The sequence below is a fragment of the Salmo trutta genome, chromosome 34, assembly GCF_901001165.1.
Source record: "Salmo trutta chromosome 34, fSalTru1.1, whole genome shotgun sequence".
NCBI lineage: Eukaryota > Metazoa > Chordata > Actinopteri > Salmoniformes > Salmonidae > Salmo > Salmo trutta.
In genome coordinates, this window is record NC_042990.1 from 28,767,989 (window position 1) to 28,790,487 (window position 22,499).

Genomic DNA, 22,499 nt, shown 5'->3' on the forward strand with positions numbered 1-22,499 from the left:
AAAAACACACTCTCAATCATGCAGGCCAGACGAAGACCCTGTCTGTCTGTTACCGTGGCAACGGCTGTCTGTCTCTGGGCTTAAACATCTCTGTTGACCTTTGACCCACACCAGCCAGGTTCTATCCTGCAGGGGCCTGTAGACACTCAGCCCTCCTGGAGGAAATGTCCTGTCAAAACAAAGGAGTGCCGAGCTTGTGACTCTTGATTCCTGACCTCGCGACCTTTCAACCCTGATAGTTTAGACTATAGGTGAGAGAATCAGTCTCTGTCTGATCTTATCTTGGTTACTATGGTGATCGCTCTGGGGTGAAGTTTCCCCTACAGATATAGGATCAGCTTCCCCACCCCCAATCCTAACCTTAGCCATTAGTGAGGAAGACACAAAACTGACCCAAGATCAGTGGCTAGGGGCAACATCACCCTACAGCATCGTGATCTGCTCCTGAGCCTGTGGCTGGGAAGGCTGTCATGGTGGTGTAGGGAAGGATACACAAAGCAGGTTGAACATAGTTCCAGTGATGTTGAAACCATGCCAGCTGTAAGCTGCCTGAAGTGCTATTTAGATCTGTCTCTGCCACAACCAAAACCTCTCTGTGTACCTCCATATGCCTAGTGGTTAAGAGCATTGGGCCAGAATCCCTGGACCAACTAGGTGAAAAATCTGTTGATGTACCCTTGAGCAAGGCACTCAAACCTAATAAGTCACTCGGGATAAATGACTACAATGTAAATGTAACAATATCATGGTTGTTATGATATCTGTTTGATGCTTAACGTCTGTCTGCTCTCTCTGTGCTGTGTGATCAGACCAGACCCCAACGCCGACCCGTTTCCTGCGTAACTGTGAGGAGGTGGGCCTCTTCAATGAGATCGAACAGGAGTTCCGCCAGGCACAGGAGGAGCAGAACAATAAACAGGTTACACCCGAAAAAACTACATTTCCCATGAAACCTCAGACATATAGAGCAAGCGGATGAGACTTGAACATATGCTAGCTGGAACTAGGAAACTCCAAAATGTCAGACTTTCTGATTCGTTGAACGAGGCACGTGTACAACCAGTTAAATGTTTCCGACTAGCATAGACATTGCTTCATTTTATATGTCCAATTATGGCATTTGTGAGAGCACGGCCAGTGCCATTGAAGGCCATCTCCACTTCTACTACTTCTATGAGTTGGCAAACAAACTGAAAGGGTGCACTCTGCCACCTTGAGTGTGTTGTTTGAACTGGTATAAAGCCAAGGTTGGCGATATACCTGCAGTAATGGAATATTTGCATTTACATTTTAGTCATTTAGCAGACGCTCTTATCCAGAGCGACTTACAGTAGTGAATGCATACATTTCATTTCATGCATTTTTTTTTTTTGTACTGGCCCCTCGTGGGAATCAAACCCACAACCCTGGAGTTGCACACACCATGCTCTACCAACTGAGCCACAGTATAATTCATTGGCTCCTGGTGACCTGGATGGAATTATGTGATCCTTCCTTAACCCATAGGAAGTTCCACCCAGTTGACTACTTCAAAATGGTGAAAGTCCTCAATGGCACTGCCCATGCTAAAACAGGCTTTTTGGGCAATAGAGTTTTCTATCTCTATGGACTTGAACTAACAAAACTGTAATTTATCATGACAGTAATTACTGTACTAGCACATTAAACAAACACCGTATCAAGAGAGCATACTGATAGTCTTGCATGCTAGTTTTCAAATCAAATCACATATATTTTCAAAAGCCCTTTTTACATCAGCAATTGTCACAATGTGCTCTACAGATACCCAGAAAGAGCCAGCAAGGTTTCGAGGCTGTTGTATGAAACTAGCAAATGGAACAGACCAGCAAATAGGAGACCGTCACCAGGGTCAGTGGTGGAAAAAGTACCCAACTGTCCTACTTGAGTAAAAGTCTTAATACTTAAGTATCAAAAGAAAATGGAATTGATCAAATATACTTAAGTATCAAAAGTAAAAGTAGAAATCATTTTAAATTCCTAATATTAAGCAAACCAGATGGCACGATTTTCTTGTTTTTTAAATTTACGGATAGCCAGGGGCACACTCCAACACTCAGACATAATTTACAAACGAAGCATGTGTTTAGTGAGTCTGCCAGATCAGAGGTAGTAGGGATGTTCTTTTGATAAGTGAGTGAATTGGACCATTTTCTTGTCCTGCTAATCATTTGAAATGTAACGAGTACTTTTGGGTGCCAGGGAAAATGTATGTAGTAAAAAGTACATTATTTTCTTTAGGAATGTAGTGGAGTAAATGTAAATGTGGTCAAAAATATAAATAGTGAAGTAAAGTACAGATACCCCCCAAAACTACTTAAGTAGTACTTAAAAGTATTTTTACTTAAGTACTTTACACCACTGCCAGGTTGGCAGGTATTTTGACTGACGGGGAAGTATTGAGTGACTGGTGAGTGAGAGTCAGACAGACAGACATTCAGGCAGGTTTAGATATTTGACCTGCGGCAGGTAAGAAACACCAGGTGATCACGTTCTTATTGGCAGGGTAAGCAGCTAGACAGACTGACACATGACGGACAGACACACACACACACACGCGCGCACACACACGCATTCACGCACACACACACACTTTGCCGCAGACCCACAACACACACTCACACACAATGCCACACACTCCAAGATGTAAAATTGGTATGTAGAAGTGTGTATTCATTCAAACAACAACAGAATGCATATTAAAACGAGTCTTCTCTTCCTTGTCTCTCAGACTCAGAGTCTCCCTCAGAATGGATCATCATGTGTGAACCAACCCCAGTCACACTCCCAACACCAACCACAGTCCCATGGTGGTATGAGGGGTCTAAGCTGCAGTATGGCTGGACAGCAAGCACTGCCCTCTGCCCAGTCCAACTCAGTCATCACCCAGGCCCACTCCATGCTCACACACTCAGGGTAAGCACACAGAGACAAAGATTCAGACACACCCACTCACACACACACACACACACACACACACACACACACACACACACACACACACACACACACACACACACACACACACACACACACACACACACACACACACACACACATACACACACAAACACATCTTGTCAACATGCTACTGTCCTCTACCTCTACCTTTCACCCCTCTCTCTCACCTTTCTCTCTCCCTCCCTCCCTGTAGCTCTCACCCCTCCCCCTCTGCTGTCCTAACCATAACTCATTCTGTCTGTAGCAGGCTGTCATTCCCCAGACAGTCTCATTTATTAGGCCTTAATGAATTAGAGAGAGCGAGAGAGAGGGGGGATGGGGAGATGGGGGAGAGGGAAAACAATTGAAGAGAGAGAGAGAGAGAGAGAGAGAGATGGGAGGGAGGGAGGGAGGGAGGGAGGAGCTACTGGCTATTAAAATACACCATTGGTCCCATTCAACCCCCATCCCCCTATCTATCACTCTGTCTTTCCCTTTGCATCTCTTTCTCTCCATCTCTCCCCATATTTCCTCACCCGTCATCTCTCCCTCGGCCGTTGACACAAACCAGTCATCTGGTCCCAAGCTCTAGCCCGGGCCCAACCCCGACCAACTCCAGCCCCTGCTTCAGCCCGGGCCCAACCCGACCAACTCCAGCCCCTGCTTCAGCCCGGGCCCAACCCCGACCAACTCCAGCCCCTGCTTCAGCCCGGGCCCAACCCCGACCAACTCCAGCCCCTGCTTCAGCCCGGGCCCAACCCCGACCAACTCCAGCCCTTGCTTCAGCCCGGGCCCAACCCCGACCAACTCCAGCCCCTGCTTCAGCCCCGGCCCAACCCGACCAACTCCAGCCCCTGCTTCAGCCCGGGCCCAACCCCGACCAACTCCAGCCCCTGCTTCAGCCCCGGCCCAACCCCGACCAACTCCAGCCCCTGCTTCAGCCCGGGCCCAACCCCGACCAACTCCAGCCCCTGCTTCAGCCCCGGCCCAACCCGACCAACTCCAGCCCCTGCTTCAGCCCGGGCCCAACCCCGACCAACTCCAGCCCCTGCTTCAGCCCGGGCCCAACCCCGACCAACTCCAGCCCCTGCTTCAGCCCCGGCCCAACCCCGACCAACTCCAGCCCCTGCTTCAGCCCCGGCCCAACCCCGACCAACTCCAGCCCCTGCTTCAGCCCCGGCCCAACCCCGACCAACTCCAGTCCCTGCTTCAGCCCCGGCCCAACCCCGACCAACTCCTGCCCCTGCTTCAGCCCGGGCCCAACCCGACCAACTCCAGCCCCTGCTTCAGCCCGGGCCCAACCCGACCAACTCCAGCCCCTGCTTCAGCCCGGGCCCAACCCGACCAACTCCAGCCCCTGCTTCAGCCCGGGCCCAACCCGACCAACTCCAGCCCCTGCTTCAGCCCGGGCCCAACCTGACCAACTCCAGCCCCTGCTTCAGCCCGGGCCCAACCCAACCAACTCCAGCCCCTGCTTCAGCCCGGGCCCAACCCCGACCAACTCCAGCCCCTGCTTCAGCCCCGGCCCAACCCGACCAACTCCAGCCCCTGCTTCAGCCCAGGCCCAACCCGACCAACTCCAGCCCCTGCTTCAGCCCAGGCCCAACCCCGACCAACTCCAGCCCCTGCTTCAGCCCGGGCCCAACCCAACCAACTCCAGCCCCTGCTTCAGCCCGGGCCCAACCCGACCAACTCCAGCCCCTGCTTCAGCCCGGGCCCAACCCCGACCAACTCCAGCCCCTGCTTCAGCCCGGGCCCAACCCAACCAACTCCAGCCCCTGCTTCAGCCCGGGCCCAGGGCAGTGTGGTGGTGTGGGTTACATGGCTGTGGTTATCACACTGCAGCGCATGGAGATTAGGCACGGCTCTGTCTTTCCTCTCAACTCCAGACATCTGGCCCTGCTTTGTGAAACCTGTCACACATACAGCTACTAACTAGAGCTAGGTAGCTACGTGAATCTCTGGTGTGTGAGGCAGCGAGTTGAGCTATCTAGTCAGTCCATGTGCTGGAAAGATGGTGTGTTATGGATACCTTCTAACATACCTTTATGAGCCCTTACATTCGCTCTCTGGCCAATCGGTGATGTTCATTGATTGATTCAGAATGTATGTTTCAGAACTTCAAGACACTGCTGCTAGAGGTCTATTCTCAGTCCCTAATGGCACCCTATTCCTTAAACCAGGGCCCATAGAGCTCTGGTCAAAAGTAGTGCACTATATAGGGAATAGGGTGCCATTTGGGACACAAACCTAGAGTTTCAGAAGTAACAGAAGTTCTTCAGAAGAGTTAGAGTGGGCTTAGCTACAGCAGAGCACACCACAGCATAGTACAGTTGAGTAGTACAGTCCAGTTGATTACAACATAGTACTGCCTATTAGAGCACATTGACTAGGGAAGGGAAGTGACCATATCACATGGCTCTGTAGCCCAGGCCGAGCTAGCAATGAGGTGATCCGTGTTGGATTCTGGGGATCTGACTGTTTCTCCCTGTGTTTACCACTGGTTTCTACGACAACCCCATCTCCGAGTGTCTGGCTGTTGGCCCGGGCGGACTGTTATGGTTACGTTAGGAGGCGTTGTTTTGGTTCGGGTTCTTTCTTTTCTTTTTGCACGTTTATTTCGCTGCTTGCTACAGAGTCAGTGGTGACATCACCAGGGATGACCTCAGCGCAGCGAGGGAGGACCACGCAGTCTGATTGGCTGAGGGCCAAATGCATTACATCATCACATCGCACCCCAGCCCCTTCTGTGGCGCATGTCTCTCCCTCTGCTCAATCTATTACTTTCCCCCTCTACTTTCCATCTTTCTGTCTCTGTCTCACTCTATCACTCTATCCCTCTATCACTTTAATTGAACCTCCTCTCTTTCTATCGCTTCATCTCACCGTACTTTCCATCTCTTTCTCAGCTACATCAAACTTTCTCCCTTTACATCTCAATCGCTTTCTTCTGTCTCCTTCATCCTCTCCACTCTACCACTGTCCCATGTTTCTCTCTCTTTTCTCTGTCCCTGATCTGAGACCAGTGTAGAGGCTGGTTACTGAGGTTCTCTGACGTCTGACTATTTCTTTCTCCCACTGATGATCTCAGACCTGTCCCTGGGCCCCTCTCCTCCCTACTGCACCTGAGGAACAACAGACAGAGACAGCCCCTGGCCGCCTCCATGCCTGGCACCCTGCCAGACCCAGCCATGCAGGGAGCATCTGCCCAGCACATGTCTGTGAGTACATACAACGTTACTTACACTGGCCTTCTTTAATGAGCCTATACTTGACAAATACCTATTGCTTGTTACATTGCTATTACCAAGTCCTAGTATTACATTGTAATTATCTAGTAATTATCCTTTGGAACTGATTGAAACGGGAAGCATTTACAGGCTGTATAGATCTCAATAGATTTGACTTGTTTTCAAGGTTAAATTGTGTAGAAATAATAAGTAATTTGTTATGTTCCTCAGATGGAAAGACAGATGTCTATGGGATCCAGTATGATGAGCATCCAAGGTCCCGCCCACAACTCTGCCTGCTCTTCACCTCAGGTACTGACCAATCAGAATACTCTTTCATGGTACCGACCAATTAGAAGGCTCTTTCTTGTTTCACACGATGTTCATGTTTCTGCATGGTTCTCTATGATGACAGAGATTAGAGGAGCTGTTGTTTGGGCTTGTTATCCTGAACTATTTCTTCCAATACAAACATGGTACAAACAGCTACTCACCTCTTATGTATGTCATGTTTTTCATGCTGCCTATGCTCTTGCACTTTCTCACCTTTTCCTTCTCACATATGCACGCACACACACACGCACACACACACACACACACACACACACACACACACACACACACACACACACACACACACACACACACACACACACACACACACACACACACACACACACACACACACACACACACACACTCTTTCTCTCTCTCTCTCTCTCTCTCTCTCTCTCTCTCTCTCTCCCTCTCTCTCTGTGGGGCCCCATTCACCCTCTGGCTATTCTCATTCCTCCTAGGCTGGAACAGAGAGGAAATGGAGTGTAACTCTACACCTTTACATACACTATCCCCAACCAGAGGAAGTCACAGTTTACATGTTCTCCCTCTAGCCCTCTTTATCCCTGTAATTCACTCAAAAGTTACATATTTCTGATTCTCTGTTTAACTTGACCTTTTTCTCACTTATTCACCTTTTTTAGTTTTTAAAGGCTGTCTTGAAGAATTTGCTCTAAGTAAAATCCAGCACACAAAACACACACAAAACACTTCACAATCTACAACGTTAAACAGGCACTAGACTCTCCAAGAGACTCCCCAGTCACACACAAACGCACAACACACACAGGAAATGGGCTCACGTGCTGACCCTGTGCTTGGGGACTATATGGTGTCATGTGTCTGAACCAGAAAGGTCTCTGGCTAACATCTGACCCACAGCCTGGGGCTGGTTGGCCTTTGTGTTCTAACACTCTCCTCCTCTCGTCTGAGTAGCAGCTCTCTCTATGGACTCATATCTGTACCTGTTTTAACCTGAGGACTTTGACATGGCCAACGTACAACTGTTGCTTGTCTTGGAATTTTATAATGAATTGAATGACTCGTTTCTGGACTTTGTATTGGGAAAAATATATTCTAAAGTTGATGTATTTTAAACATGTTATTGTTTAGCTTGACAAATGGCTCAGCAGATTAGAGAAGGTTAGCTTTACTGAAAGTAGGTCAAGTTAGCTCCGTTCTAGAATTCAAGAACTCTGCAAGTTTAATAAGTTAAATAGTGAGGCCTTCAGTGAGGGATTGTATGCATCCCAAATGGCACCCTTTTCCCTATAAAGTGCACTACATAATTTATGACCAGAGTAGTGCACTATAAAGGGAATAGGTTGCCATTTGGGACGTATTCCATGTGTGAAACAGTGATGGATATCTGTTTGACTCTGTCACATGAGGTAGAGTACAGTACACCATGGTTTCAGGGTGATCAGCCAGACAGAAATATCAACCTGTTGGAGTAATGTACCAGTATAGAACTGTGACGGAATCATAGAGCCAGTGTTACAGGGTTTTAATGTAGTAAACAGATCTCCAGGACTCTTATACTGTTGCTGCTGAGTGTGTGTGTGTGTGTGTGTGTGTGTGTGTGTGTGTGTGTGTGTGTGTGTGTGTGTGTGTGTGTGTGTGTGTGTGTGTGTGTGTGTGTGTGTGTGTGTGTGTGTGTGTGTGTGTGTGTGTGTGTGTGTGCGAGAGAGGAAAGAGAGAGAGAGTGTGTGTGTGTCTGTGTGGCTGGCAAACTGGCATAGACAGCTACATGACCTCATCGTTGGCACTCTCTAAATGTACTCTATTTTTTCATTGGTGAATGGAACAGAAAAAATAAACTACTTCTCTTAAAGAAATATTGCATAACCGAGAGCAATAGTAATGTTGGATGATGTCATTCCCCAGAAACACTCTCTGTTTCTGTCCCAAATGGCACCCTATTCCCTACATTTGACCAGAGCCCTATGGCCTGTCTATAGGCTCTGGTCAAAAGTAGCGCACTATATAGGGTGCCAATTGGGACACAGACTTTGCCTGGCCTCTCTTGCTGAGTGTGAGAGCTCACTGCTAGAGCTGTGAACTGACTTTCCTAGTTAAATAAAGGTTAAATAAAAACATTTAAAAAATGTGTTGGATTTGCCCCAAACATAAGGCTTTGCGTTTAGGCAAAAAAGTGTATTCCTTTGCCGTGTTTTTTTGCAGTATTACTTTAGTGCCTTGTTGCATACAAGATGCACGTTTGGGAATATTTTTATTCTGTATATTTGTATACTACAATGTTGTTGATCCATCCTCAGTTTTCTACCATCACAGACATTGAAATCTGTAGCTGTTTTTTAAAATCACCAATGGCCTCAGGGTAACATCCCTGAGCAATTTCATTCCAATCCTGCAGCTCAGTTCAGAAGGACGACTGTATCTTTGATGTGTCTGGGTGGTTTAGTACATAATCCACAGCATAATTATTGACCATGCTTAAAGAGATATTCAATGTCTGATTTGTTATTGTACCCAGCTACCAATCACTGCCCTTCTTTATAAGGCTTTCGAAAAGCTCCCTGGTCTTTGTAGTTGAATGTGTGCTTGAAATACAATACTTGACTGAGGGACCTTACATATGTTGTATGTATGGGGGACAGAGGAAGGGTTAGTCATTCAAAAATCATATCAACCCCTACTATTTTACACACTATGTGTCTATGTAATTTATGTGATTTGTTTTAATCCTGAACTAATTTAGGGTTGCCTAAACAAAGGGGCTAAATGCTTATGCAACGACAATATTTTATTTATGAATTTATTTATTTAAAAAATAGAAATATCTTCCACTTTGACATTACATAGTATTTTGTGTAGATTGTTGCCAAAAAATGAAAATGAAATACATTTTAATCCCACTTTATAAAACAATAAAATGTAAAATAACTTGCCTATGAATTATTTATATTCTATAATAGAAGTGAAGAGTTTCATTACAAATCGCTATATATTCATTTTCAGAAATGTTTGTCAATTTGCTTTTAATGTTTAATGGAATTGTGTGTTTTTTATCTAATCATGGCATCATGGGGGTTGTTCAGTGACAGACATGTATTTGTTTAAAATCTATCACTTGATGGTTTCACTTCAGAGAGACCAATGATCATGTTTTTTTGCAAAATGCCAAATATCCTCCTCACTCTCAGGGAAAAATTTAGTACTATTATGTTTTACACAGTCAAATATAACAAATAACTACATTTTTTATAAAGAACTGTACAAATTATACATGTGACAATTTATATATTTTTTTCAAAAAAAGATATTATCCAGAGTGACTTACAGTAAGTGCATTCATCTTAAGATAGCTAGGTGAGACAACCACATATCAATCACAAATACATGATACGAACATTCCATTCCAGCTAAACAATGGATATATACAACATGCAACAATTTCAAGGATTTTACTGCGTTACAGTTCTTATAAGGAAATCAGTCAATTGAAATAAATGATTTGGCCCGAATCAATGGATTTCACATAGCTGGGAATACAGATATGCATCTTTTGGTCACAGATACCTTTAAAAAAAAAGTAGGGGCGTGGATCAGAAAACCAGTCAGTATCTGGTGTGACCACCATTTGCCTCATGCAGCTCGACATATCTCCTTCGCATAGAGTTGATCAACCTGTTGATTGTGGCCCGTGGAAAGTTGTCCCACTCTTCTTCAATGGCTGTGCAAAGTTGCTTGATATTGGGTAGGAACTGGAACACGCTGTCGTACATGTCTATCCAGAGCATCCCAAACGTGCTCAATGGGTGACATGTCTGGTGAGAATGCGGGCCATGGAAGAACTGGGACATTTTCAGCTTCTAGGAATTGTGTACGGGGGGCCCTGCATTATCATGCTGAAACATGAGGTGATGGAGGCGGATGAATGGCACGACAATGGGCCTTAGGATCTCATCACGGTATCTTTGTGCATTCAAATTGCCATTGATAAAATGAAATTGTGTGCATTGTGCGTACCTTATGCCTGCGCACAACATAAACCCACAGGCACTATCGGGCACTCTGTTCACAACGTTGACATCAGCAAACTACTTGCCCATACGACGGCATACACGCTGTCTGCCATCTGCCTGGTACAGTTGAAACCGGGATCCATCCATGAAGAGCACACTTCTCCAGCGTCCCAGTGGCCATCGAAGTTGAGCCTTTGCCCACTGAAGTCAATTACGACACCGAACTGCTGTCAGGTCAAGACCCTGGTGAGGACGACGAGCACACAGATGAGCTTCCCTGAGACAGTTTCTGACAGTTTGTGCAGAGATTCTTCGATTGTACAAACCCACAGTTTCATCAGCTGTATGGGTGGCTGTTCTCAGACGATCCCGCAGGTGAATTTTATTTTATTTATTTTTATTTAACCTTTATTTACCTAGGCAAATCAGTTAAGAACAAATTCTTATGTACAATGACGGCCTACCTCGGCCAAACCCGGACGACTCTGGGCCAATTGTGCGCTGCCCTATGGGACTCCCAATCACGGCTGGTTGTGATACAGCCTGGAATCAAACCAGGGTTTGTAGTGAAGCCTCTAGCCCTGAGATTTGATACCAGCAACCCCCTGCTTGCCAGCTCACTTTCCGTTCGAATCCCAGGTCCGTCGTTGGACCTGGGATTCTAACTCCGGTTTCTGGCTCACCTCTTTAACCGTTAGGCTAACTGCCGCCCCTATAAGGTGATACACACAAGTGATATACTTAACTTAAGATATCAAGTGATACACTGTTGACTTAACTTAAGATATAAAGTGTCATTGATGATTGGTACTTCTTGACCTCTAACTGTTTTCACAGCTGTAAAAGAAGAGAAAGAATAAGAAACACAATGACGACATTCAGTTGTATTCCTTTCCTCAGTTCAGTGGTGATGTTTGTTGGAAATGCTTTAATGCCTTTAATCACCAAGTCTGGTTTTTGGACCAAGTCTGGATTTTGGACAAAAATAAAATCACTTGGGTGTTGGTAAGAAATGGCCTGTAGAGATCAGTTTTAATTGTAATTTCATGGTATTATGTTTTGTTATGTTTTTATTCCTTAGAGAGCTAAAACCGTGGGTCACCTCCACCAACACCAACACCAACACCCGGGAGCTGTCGCCAACGGCAACATGGGTCCCACCATGGGTAACATGATGGAGATGTCACCGCGCCAACGGCACAGTCAACTGCAGCAGCAGCATCATCAGCACCTGCAGCAGGCTCCGCCCATCTCCTACCAGCAGCACTGCCACGCCCCTCCACATCACCTGGGAAACGCCCACAGCCTGGGCCACCAATCAGGGAACGTGCCACATCATCCGGTTCACCAATCACCTCCCTCGCACCTGCAGGCCAGCCACACCCACCAGACCTCGCCTCACCTGCCCCTCCACTCCATAGCTGCTCAGGTACAGTATTACCTAGGTGTTGACATGACAACCACTCTATATCAAGCTTTGTTAGTTTAGCGTGAGGGTGGTTGCCAATAGCTGTAATCTGACATCTGTAAAATTGCCTGTCATCACCCCTTTTGCATCAATATTATGGCACTATTGCATAGACCTTTTGAATCCCAAATTAACCTGTTTCCTATGTAGTGCACTCAAAAGTTAATTGGAATTAGGGTGCTATTTGGAAGACAGTCCTTATCACAGAGGATCCAAAGTTTTACAGGTTCTTAGTAAATAGTGTTTAATGACCCGTGTTTAATGACCCGTGTTTAATGACCCGTGTTTGACTGTTGTGCAGTTGTCTCCAGCAGCGCAGCAGATGCATTCAGCCCAGCAGACACATTCCCTGCATGCAGGCCAGGCGACTGGAGGACGTCGCAGGAGGTCTGTGGACCAGGACCCAGACGAGCGCAGGCAGAAGTTCCTGGAACGCAACCGAGCTGCGGCCACGCGATGCAGACAGAAGAGGAAGGTCTGGGTGTCTGCTCTGGAGAAGAAGGCAGAGGAGCTGACGCACAACAACATGCAGCTGCAGGTAGGTTTATACGAGGGTTGTCACCATACCAGTACAGCGATACTACCATAACTGATTTTCCCTGGACAAAAGTAAAACTCAAAGCAGACTAAACTCTTTGGTCCTTTAAAAACCTATTTAATGTTAAATATTATGTGCTATAGCACGGAAATCAAAAAATGATTCAGGGTGACATAAGGTTGTTTCTAACATTAGGACGTTTTCCTCTGGTATGGTGACAACCCTAGACAACATGAGTTTACGCACGCACGCACACACACACACACACATACACTCACACATTGTCACACTATCACTAACGTTTCTGTCCCTCATGCCATTCCAGAACGAGGTGACCACTCTGAGGTCAGAGGTTGGCCAGCTGAAGCAAATCCTGCTGACCCATAAAGACTGTCCTGTCTCCGCCCGCCAGAGAGAATCACAGGGGTACCTCAGTGAGTAACACCCCGACCCCGCCCATCCTCAAAACACCCAGAGGTATACCCCTACCCTCTACAATACTCCTATCCCAAAACACAGATTCCTACTCCTATCCCAAAACACAGATTCCTACTCCGATCCCAAACACAGACTCCTACTCTGATCCCAAAACTGACTCCTACTCCTATCCCAAACACAGACTCTTACTCCTATCCCAAAACAGACTCCTACTCCTAACCCAAACATAGACTTATATCCCAAACACAGACTCCTACTCCTGTCCCAAAACACAGATTCCTACTCCTATCCCAAACACAGATTCCTACTCCGATCCCAAACACAGACTTCTACTCCGATCCCAAAACTGACTCCTACTCCTATCCCAAAACACAGACACCTATCCCAAACACAGACTCCTACTCCTATCCCAAACACAGACTCCTACTCCTATCCCAAACATAGACTCCTAGTCCTATCCCAAACACAGACTCCTAGTCCTATCCCAAACACAGACTCCTACTCCTATCCCAAACACAGCCTCCTACTGCTATCCCAAACACAGACTCCTACTGCTATCCCAAACACAGACTCCTACTCCTATCCCAAACACAGACTACTACTGCTATCCCAAACACAGACTCCTACTCCTATCCCAAACACAGACTACTACTGCTATCCCAAACACAGACTTCTATCCCAAACACAGACTTCTATCCAAAACACAGACTCCTACTCCTATCCCAAACACAGACTCCTACTGCTATCCCAAACACAGACTCCTACTCCTATCCCAAACACAGACTTCTATCCCAAACACAGACTCCTACTCCTATCCCAAAAACAGACTCCTACTGCTATCCCAAACACAGACTCCTACTCCTATCCCAAACACAGACTCCTACTCCTATCCCAAACACAGACTCCTACTGCTATCCCAAACACAGACTCCTACTGCTATCCCAAACACAGACTCCTAATGCTATCCCAAACACAGACTCCTACTCCTATCCCAAAACACAGACTCCTACTCTTAACCCAAACACAGACTCCTACTCCTATCCCAAACACAGACTTCTATCCCAAACACAGACTTCTATCCAAAACACAGACTCCTACTCCTATCCCAAACACAGACTCCTACTGCTATCCCAAACACAGACTCCTACTCATATCCCAAACACAGACTCCTACTCCTATCCCAAACACAGACTCCTACTGCTATCCCAAACACAGACTCCTACTCCTAACCCAAACACAGACTCCTATTCCTATCCCAAACACAGACTCCTACTCCTATCCCAAACACAGACTCCTACTGCTATCCCAAACACAGACTCCTACTCCTAACCCAAACACAGACTCCTATTCCTATCCCAAACACAGACTCCTATTCCTATCCCAAACACAGACTCCTAGTCCTAACCCAAACACAGACTCCAATTCCTATCCCAAACACAGACTCCTACTGCTATCCCAAACACAGACTCCTACTGCTATCCCAAACACAGACTCCTACTGCTATCCCAAAACACAGACTGTACCCACAAGGATACATACTGTACTATGTGTACCATCTACATGGTCCCATGTGAGTGTGATGGGCCTGCTACACAGGACACTTTTGCAGAGTGTGAGACACTCCTATTGTTTTTAATGAAACCTGGGTCTTAGCAGCAACCCACTGGTTGAATCAACGATGTTTCCACGTCATTTCAATTCAATTATGTTGAACATACAGGAGGTTGGTGGCACCTTAACTGGGGAGGATGAGCTCGTGGTAATGGTTGGAGCAGAATCTGTGGAATGGTATCAAATACATAAAAGACATGGTTTCCATGTGTTTGATGCCATTCCATTCGCTCCATTAGAGCCTTTTTTATGAGCCGTCCTACCTCAGCAGCCTCCACTGGTTGAACCAGCGTAGAATAGACATTGAAATGTGCCCAGTGGGATGGCCCTGTGAGAGACTTGTGCTGCTCTGCGTAAAACTTTCATAAATTCAAGGTATGATTCACTCCCAAGAACACTTGATGAAGTGCCTCGCACACCGGCAAAATGTTACATGTCCAGGATAGCAGCTTAAAGCCTAAAGTTTTCTTGACGCCCCTGTGTAGCTCCCCTGTCAGAGTGTCTCCCCAATTCAAGAAACGTCCAGAGTCAAAAATACAGGTATCAGAAACACAGGGCTACAGTCTCACAATGGTTGGCGTATGAGGTTGAAAAGTGAGATTGAAAAACCCTTTGCACCTTGATGACTGAATGGAAACATCTATGATGCCTATTCTTTCAGAATGATAATTGATGTAACCAGTGAGCACATTCTTGGGTGTCACAGACAGATTTACTTTATTGGTATTTTACAATGTTTGCCTTATTTGCTCCACAGTAAAGCAAATGTCAAAATAAAATAGCTATTTTCCTTATATGAACTGTACATGAGTTGTCATTAATTATATAACATATGACTGCTCTATTTCTAGTGACATTTTGTTATTTCTATATGTAGTGTTTTTATTGTAGACTTTCCTCTGGACCCAAATCTTAAACAGAGAGAGAGGGAGCTGTCAAACACTAGCCAGGTCAATTTGATTGACAGCTGTCTCTGTGCCCCAGGTCCAGGGAGTTCGACAGGAAGTCCCTCCCCCCTGTGTCCCGGGTCGCAGCAGCAGGCCATCCAATCCAACAGCATCTCCACCTCCTCAGCTGGAGGGGGCGATGGAGCGCACAGCAATTCAAAATGAAAGCGCGGGTGGGTTCGGAACATAGAGTTGGATAGAGAGCTTCCAATAATGTCCCAGGAGACAAACTCTCTAGTACATCTCTATGGTTCAGAATCAACCCCCCTCCAATTGAGTACAGGATGTAGTTCCTCCTAAACACTGAGCTAAGGTCAGTCATGTGTTCCCCCCCTAATGGTTAAGGTTAGGATGGGGAAGGGTGAGCTGATCTTTGATCTGTGGTTAGAGGCAACTTCTACCTGGAATCAGGGATTAAACCCTAGGTGGGTGCATCTCATTAGTCTAAAATGGCTCCCTCTCCTGGTCTCCTAGCCTCTATGGACACATGTATAGCAGAACTGGACTGGTCTCTATAAGCCTTACATCTCCGGTAGGTTTGCAAAATTCCGGTAACTTTCCCAACCGTGATTTCTGGAAACCCTGTGCATTTTGGGAAAGTTACCAGGGTTTTTGCAACCCTAGTCTCTGTCTCTCTAACTGTGTGATCATAGTCACCTGTGAACTGGATCGTATTGTGTCTGGGGGAATCAGTCGACCAATGTGTCTCAGTTAGTGGGAAATCAGACAAGTACTGTGCTATCTATTCCAGGACTGCTTCATAGCGCTGTGTCTGCAAACATACTCATTATCATATCCCCTTTTTCTTAGTGGCAGTTGTTTTGTTGTTGAATGTGTCGGAGTTGGGTCTTGTAACTTAAACCATGACTAGGACCAGGAGTTTCTCCAGGAACAACTCTGGGGCTTAAAAATAGCCTGTTATTTTGGACCAGAGTTTTACCTAGTCAGGTCACTGGGTCAGGTTAAACTCCTGGCTCTAACCATGACTAAATAATGTTACTAAATTGCGTATGTGTATGGTTGTATGTGTAACATAAGCCTCTCTGAAATGCAGAACATGAACGAAAACTAATACAAATGTACATTTTATACAAGTTTATATCAAGTCCTATGAATAGGATGCCCTTGTTTTGTAACAATGTAATGCAGAGCCTCTTTTCCCTTTGAAAGTATTGCAATGTTTGTACATACATTAAGTTGGGCCCAGAGTTTTCCTTGACCATGTCACTTTACCAAGATAACTCCTGGCCCTTTGTTTAACCTCTGTAAAGCACTTACTAGTTTCCTACAGTGTATTTATCATGTAAACTAGGCTCACACAGTACGTTGGCCTATAACCTGTATCTATGTATCCTTCTGTGTCTGTATTGTGATTTGTGTTTTGTTTCATGTTTTTTTTTGTACAGATATTGACAATCGCTACAAACCTAATACGAAAATAAAAGCACTTATTCTCTGGTATCTTATTGTGATTTTTACTCAAGTTCGGTTGCCTCCATCAGGAGATCTGAGGAGAAAATGTAATTTGATCGAATGGGCCTGTCAGACTAATGGTCTAGTCTGCCCCCTAGCGATATCTTCTGGAACTGAAGACGGTTTGAGCCACCCTGATTGAATGAGTCAAAGGTCAGCGATCACAGATTTATTTACCCGTCTATTTACATTTACGTCATTTAGCAGACGCTCTTATCCAGAGCGACTTACAAATTGGTCTATAACTTAGCTTTAGCAGGTTGAGTGAAGAAAATGCCAAGAACTAACCAAAGTCAATAGTGATGACTTTTATTCACTATCAGTAGAGGGCAGGCCCAATCCACTTTAACAAAAACCTAAGAAGCAACATATCAGTCTTAACCAAATATGACTAGGATATTGAAGTGGATTATGCTGTTTCTGTTTCATATCTCAGACCGTGTTTCCTGGTCTATATGTCTGTCTGTGTCTGCTGTTGTTATGGTAACACACTGTTGACAGGCTTGGAGTGTAGAGCTGATCAGGCCTGAGTGTTGGAGGTACTCCACCCCGTCTACCCAAAAAAAACACCTAACTATTGCCAGACTTTCTGTCTTGAAACACACGCACACACACACACCCTTTAAGTACATGATGAAACACACACACACACACACTTGCACAAACATTACACACACAAACATGTTTTCTAATGAATGAATATGCAGTATTACTACAAATGTTAAACATACTGCCTTTCTGTAAAAATACCAAAACTGTAATATCAGTTTCTTTATTTGTATCGGAGCCATTTGAACAAAGGACTTATACCATTATTTGCAAAGGCATCTGTCTTTCTTTTCATACAGACAAATGGACCATTATGTCCAACAGTCACACAGTCAGGAAATGCATGGTTACTTACTTGTGCTCATAGCACAATACATAGTTGAGTATAAAAGTATAAAAACAATATATAAAACCGAATAATTATTTCTGCCAACCAGCAGCCATCTTTTCTTGCATTTTCAAGCACATTACAAATGACATTTTACACACAATTAGCACCAGATGAAATCAGGTAATTCTCTCTCTCTCACACACACACACACACACACACACACACACACACACACACACACACACACACACACACACACAGGTGCAAAGCAATGGAACAGGAAATGCATGAGGTTTAGAGGAAGTCTGTCAGATTGACTTCCTGTAGTGTCTGAATCAGCCCTGATGAGCTCAGCTATTTGGTCACCCATAAAGATAACTTTGGTCATAACACATCTATAACTGTGGTCATATGGTCATAACCCATGAACAGAACTATAACTGTGGTCATATGGTCATAACCCATGAACAGAACTATAACTGTGGTCATATGGTCATAACCCATGAACAGAACTATAACTGTGGTCATATGGTCATAACCCATGAACAGAACTATAACTGTGGTCATATGGTCATAACCCATGAACAGAACTATAACTGTGGTCATATGGTCATAACCCATGAACAGAACTATAACTGTGGTCATATGGTCATAACCCATGAACAGAACTATAACTGTGGTCATATGGTCATATTGCCTGAACACAACCTTACTGTGGTTCTGTGGTCATGAATACAACCTTGTGGTTCTATGGTCATAACTCAACCCTGGCTGTGGTCCTGCTATGGTCATGAAGTGCTCCAGAGTACAGGTTAAATACCAGTCCACTTCTGTCTCTGTCTCTGCAGCATCTTACACATTCTCCTGAGGATGTTCCTTCCTGGTGATGGCATCTTGGTGTTCTCAGGTTCTAGATATGGATTATCTAATGCTCACAATAAAAAAATATATATTCTAGAGCTTAAGTGGGTCACAGCGCAAACAAGTTTTCAAGTTCTAGGTCTCTGGTGTTCTATTAATCTGAGAACCTTTGCATGTCACTGTTGTCTCTACGGGTGGGGCTGTTGTCAAGGAAACGGTCGCAGGGGAACTCTATAAGGTCGCCCCCTTCCTCCAGGGTTCCGAGCCGTGGCGGCCGGCTGCTCTGGAAACTTGTGAAGTCTGTTGACACCGCCGCCGTTGTTGTCATGGAGCTGCGGAACGGTCGCCGCGTGGAATACATGTGGCGCACATGCACTGCTGACTTCCTCCTTTTCAGCTTCCGCCTCAAACTTCGCCCCAGCCAGGCTCCTCCAATCACCAGAAGAAGGACGGCGTTGCCGGCCAGTGTTGCCACGGTGACCAGCTGGAGGTCAGAGGTCAGTGTCTCTTGGTGATGAGCCTCTTCTGGAAGAGTGACCAATCCGGCGCAGTGGTCCCTGGGTGCCACCTGACACACGGACCCTCCCACCACACCCTCAACACAAGCCATGTAGGTGACGTCTGGGCTTAGTTCTCGTAACATCACCGATCGCGCCCCGCCACGGGCGTACACGTACCGAGGGAAACGGTCAGATGACCCAAAGCGGTCAAACAGCACTCGGTAGTGGACCTCTTCTAGTCCCGGTCCGGCTCCCGGTGTGAAGCGGCTGTGGTCGCGTGTGGTCCAGTGGACCGTGGCCGTGCTGGAGGCGACCTGGTCGACGGTCACGTTGGTGATGAAGTGACGGTTGAACACACAGGGGTCAGTCACTGCAGGTATAACGTCCTCCTGACCACCTCTGAACAGGTCAAACCGCTCCTCTTTCCGAAGGCTGGGAGGAGAGGCGGTGAGGAGCTCTGTGATTGGCCCACTGAGATGGTTACCATGGCTATTTTGGTGGTCAACTGTCTGAGGCCAGGTTGTGGTTGGAGGTGTGGGGTTGTTCAGGAGAGGGGCTTGTGTTTGAGGAACGCTGCGGCCCGGAACGGAATCCCACCTCCCTTTCTCACGCTTCCCAGAAGCCTCAGCAGAAGGTCGCGACCTAGGGCTGGCGGATATTTTCTTCCTCCTCTTCCTGTTCGACGACAGGGATTTGTCCCGCTCCTCTTGCCCTCCCTGGTCCCCTTGGATACCCACCTCCTCCTCTCCCTCCTTCCTATCCTCTCCCTCGCTACTCCTGCTCACCTTCTCTATTGCCTTCTTCTCCACTCCCTCTCTACTCCCAATTTCCCTATGCTCTTCTCCATCCTTCCTTTCCTCTGCCTCTATTCCTCTCCTCTCCCCCTCTATCTCCTTCCTCACCTCTTCTTGCCCTCTCTCCCTCTCCTCCAGCTCCTTCTCCAGGACACCCCCTCCTCTGCTCTCCTCAGGCCCAGTCTGGGTCTCACACAAGTGGCTCCAGTTCCCTGGGGGCTGCAGCTGGGAGCTGTTGATATAATCTAGATACTTCCCCCTCAGTGTCGCTGGGTGATGACACTGCAGGAAAACGGTCAGCAGCTTCCCCTGAGAGTGCGCCGATTTCATCCACTGCTTCAGCTCACCCAGGCGGCAGTCACACGTCCAGTTGTTGCCATGGAGATCCAAATCGTAAAGGCCGCTGTTGAGGGCGAATATGTTACCCGAGAGGCTCGTGAGCCTGTTGTCTTTGAGTTTTAAAACACTCAGGTGCTTCAGTTGTTCAAAAGCCGAGGGGTCCACCGTGGAAATTTGGTTGCAACTAAAGTCCAGCTCCTCAACTCTCTCCAGCGGGTCGAGAAGTCCTGCAGGAAGATTCTCCAGCTCGTTCCCGTCAATCAGAAATGCTGTCAAGCTCGACAGTCCTTTCAACGACTCGCTTTCCAAATGGTAGATGTTGTTATTGCTGAGGGATAGTTTAGAAAGCTTTTTCAGATTCTGAAAGACGTGGTTTCCGACGTGTTGTATTTCATTTTCAGAGAGCAGCAACGTATTCAGTGACCTGAGCTGGGAGAACGTAAACACATTACGCACGGCTGTCAGTTTGTTCTGCGCCAGGTTGAGAAAGCGCAGTTTGGTGAGCTTGGAAAAGGCGTTTCTGTGAATGTGACTCAGCTGGTTCGATTCTAGATGGAGATAATGTAGATTAGTCAAGCTCTTGAAGACCGAGTTCTGTAACAGTTCTATGGCGTTCCCATCTAACCTCAGCCTCACAACGCTCTCTAAGTTACCAAACAGCTCTGGAGTGATCTTCTTCATGTTATTGTTATTGCCATACAAAGTAGTCAGTTTGGCCAGTGACTGTAAAGTTCCTGGGGGTATTGTTGATATCAGATTGTTGCCCAAATACAGCTCCTCCAATTTGGAGAGCTTTTCAAACGCTTTTGGGTGAATGGTCTGTATTTGATTATACTGTAAGTTCAACCTTATAAGATTTCCATACCGTGTGAAGTCGAAGGCAGAGATGTTACCGATGAAGTTTCCCCCGAGGCTGAAGACAAGCACGTCCTCTGGGACCCGCGAGGAGTGCACCTTGGGCACCGCGCGCAGCCCCCGGTTTGTACAGAGGATGTGCTGCGCTTGCTGGCAGTCGCAGCGCTCAGGACAGAAGCCGCTGGCGGGTGAAGGCGAGAGGAACCCTTCACAAGAGAAAATGAGAAAGCAGATGACACCCACGAAATTACCGGTATCCATTCCAAAACGGCAGTTGGCACAAGCTTCTGATGCGGCATTCCCCCTTTGTGTTCACGTGCAGTTACCCCGACTCTCCACTCTCACTTTGGTGTCCGATACATATGTCCATTATTGACTTGTTGCTCCGTCATTTTGGAGGAAAGTTGTCCTCCACTTAGTTTAGTGTGACAAGGTGTCTGGATCCATGGCTAAAAACTGCTGTTCAAAGAATAAATGTATTTGTGCACTGCGCTGTCATGCCGTGTGAGGAAACGCTCACCTCCCCAGAATGATCCATATCCCGGCCCCAAGTGGTCATCTGGAGCAAATTACAGACCTCCGCAAAACGCAGGGTTCACGCGCGGAGCACACACACACACGCGCGCGCTCAGCCCCTCCCCCGCATCTCCGGTCCCCGCCACCACCATTCGTGTACAGCGCCTGGCGCACAGGATTCAGAGCTGCGCGTGCATTGAACACACACACACACACACACACACACACACACACACACACACACACACACACACACACACACGTCCTCTAAATCTAATCAAATGCGTGGAAGATAGGACGCATATACTGTATCTTGTTGTATTCGAGGCATGGAGAGAGAGATACGTGGCTGAACCCTTTGACCGAATTTTCCGCGTGCCCCCGCACCCCCTGTGGCTCGCGAGGTGAGATTCGATACTCGGTATGGAAAAAGCAGACGGGAAGCCTTCCTTCCCACGAGGGTCCCCCGGGGGACCCCGGACTGAGTGACTCAGTCTTGGACTCCCTCCTCGCACACGTTTCAAAATGCATAATGGATCTCTCCAGACAGCATAGGCCTAGCACCAGAGGAAGACAGTAAAAGAAAACGTTCTCATTCCACAGGATCTCAAATGTTGCACTGAAGAAAAACACTTAATTTGGTGTGTAACTGCTAGAATTCAAATTGCTTGCAGACAGTCATTTACCTCCATGCCATCATCAATGAACACCAATGTATTCAAGATGGCTGGTCAGTGGTACCTTAGAGAGGGCTGGGGCTCAAACA

The 22,499-nt window shown here is 46.6% G+C and overlaps 2 protein-coding genes across 4 annotated transcripts in view; one reads left to right on the forward strand and one right to left on the reverse strand.

Moving 5' to 3' along the window:
* Positions 1-16,976, forward strand: part of LOC115173958 (cyclic AMP-responsive element-binding protein 5) — a 33,169-nt gene extending 16,193 nt beyond the window's left edge. For 2 of the 3 annotated variants that reach the window (XM_029732482.1, XM_029732483.1), the window contains exons 4-11: positions 810-919; positions 2,750-2,934; positions 6,050-6,179; positions 6,420-6,500; positions 11,595-11,942; positions 12,283-12,519; positions 12,845-12,953; positions 15,553-16,976. In XM_029732482.1, coding sequence (XP_029588342.1) covers positions 810-919; positions 2,750-2,934; positions 6,050-6,179; positions 6,420-6,500; positions 11,595-11,942; positions 12,283-12,519; positions 12,845-12,953; positions 15,553-15,680 — 1,328 coding nt within the window. In that variant the 3' untranslated portion in view covers positions 15,681-16,976. Of the gene's footprint in view, positions 1-809; positions 920-2,749; positions 2,935-6,049; positions 6,180-6,419; positions 6,501-11,594; positions 11,943-12,282; positions 12,520-12,844; positions 12,997-15,552 lie in introns of all 3 variants that reach the window. The other variant, XM_029732484.1, reaches the window with a different exon arrangement.
* A 768-nt stretch (positions 16,977-17,744) lies between these two features.
* LOC115173957 (TLR4 interactor with leucine rich repeats) lies at positions 17,745-21,782 on the reverse strand. The gene has a single exon (XM_029732481.1). It carries the CDS (start codon positions 21,476-21,478, stop codon positions 18,884-18,886), a length of 2,595 nt encoding a protein of 864 aa, XP_029588341.1. The 5' UTR covers positions 21,479-21,782; the 3' UTR covers positions 17,745-18,883.
* Positions 21,783-22,499: the final 717 nt, after the last annotated feature.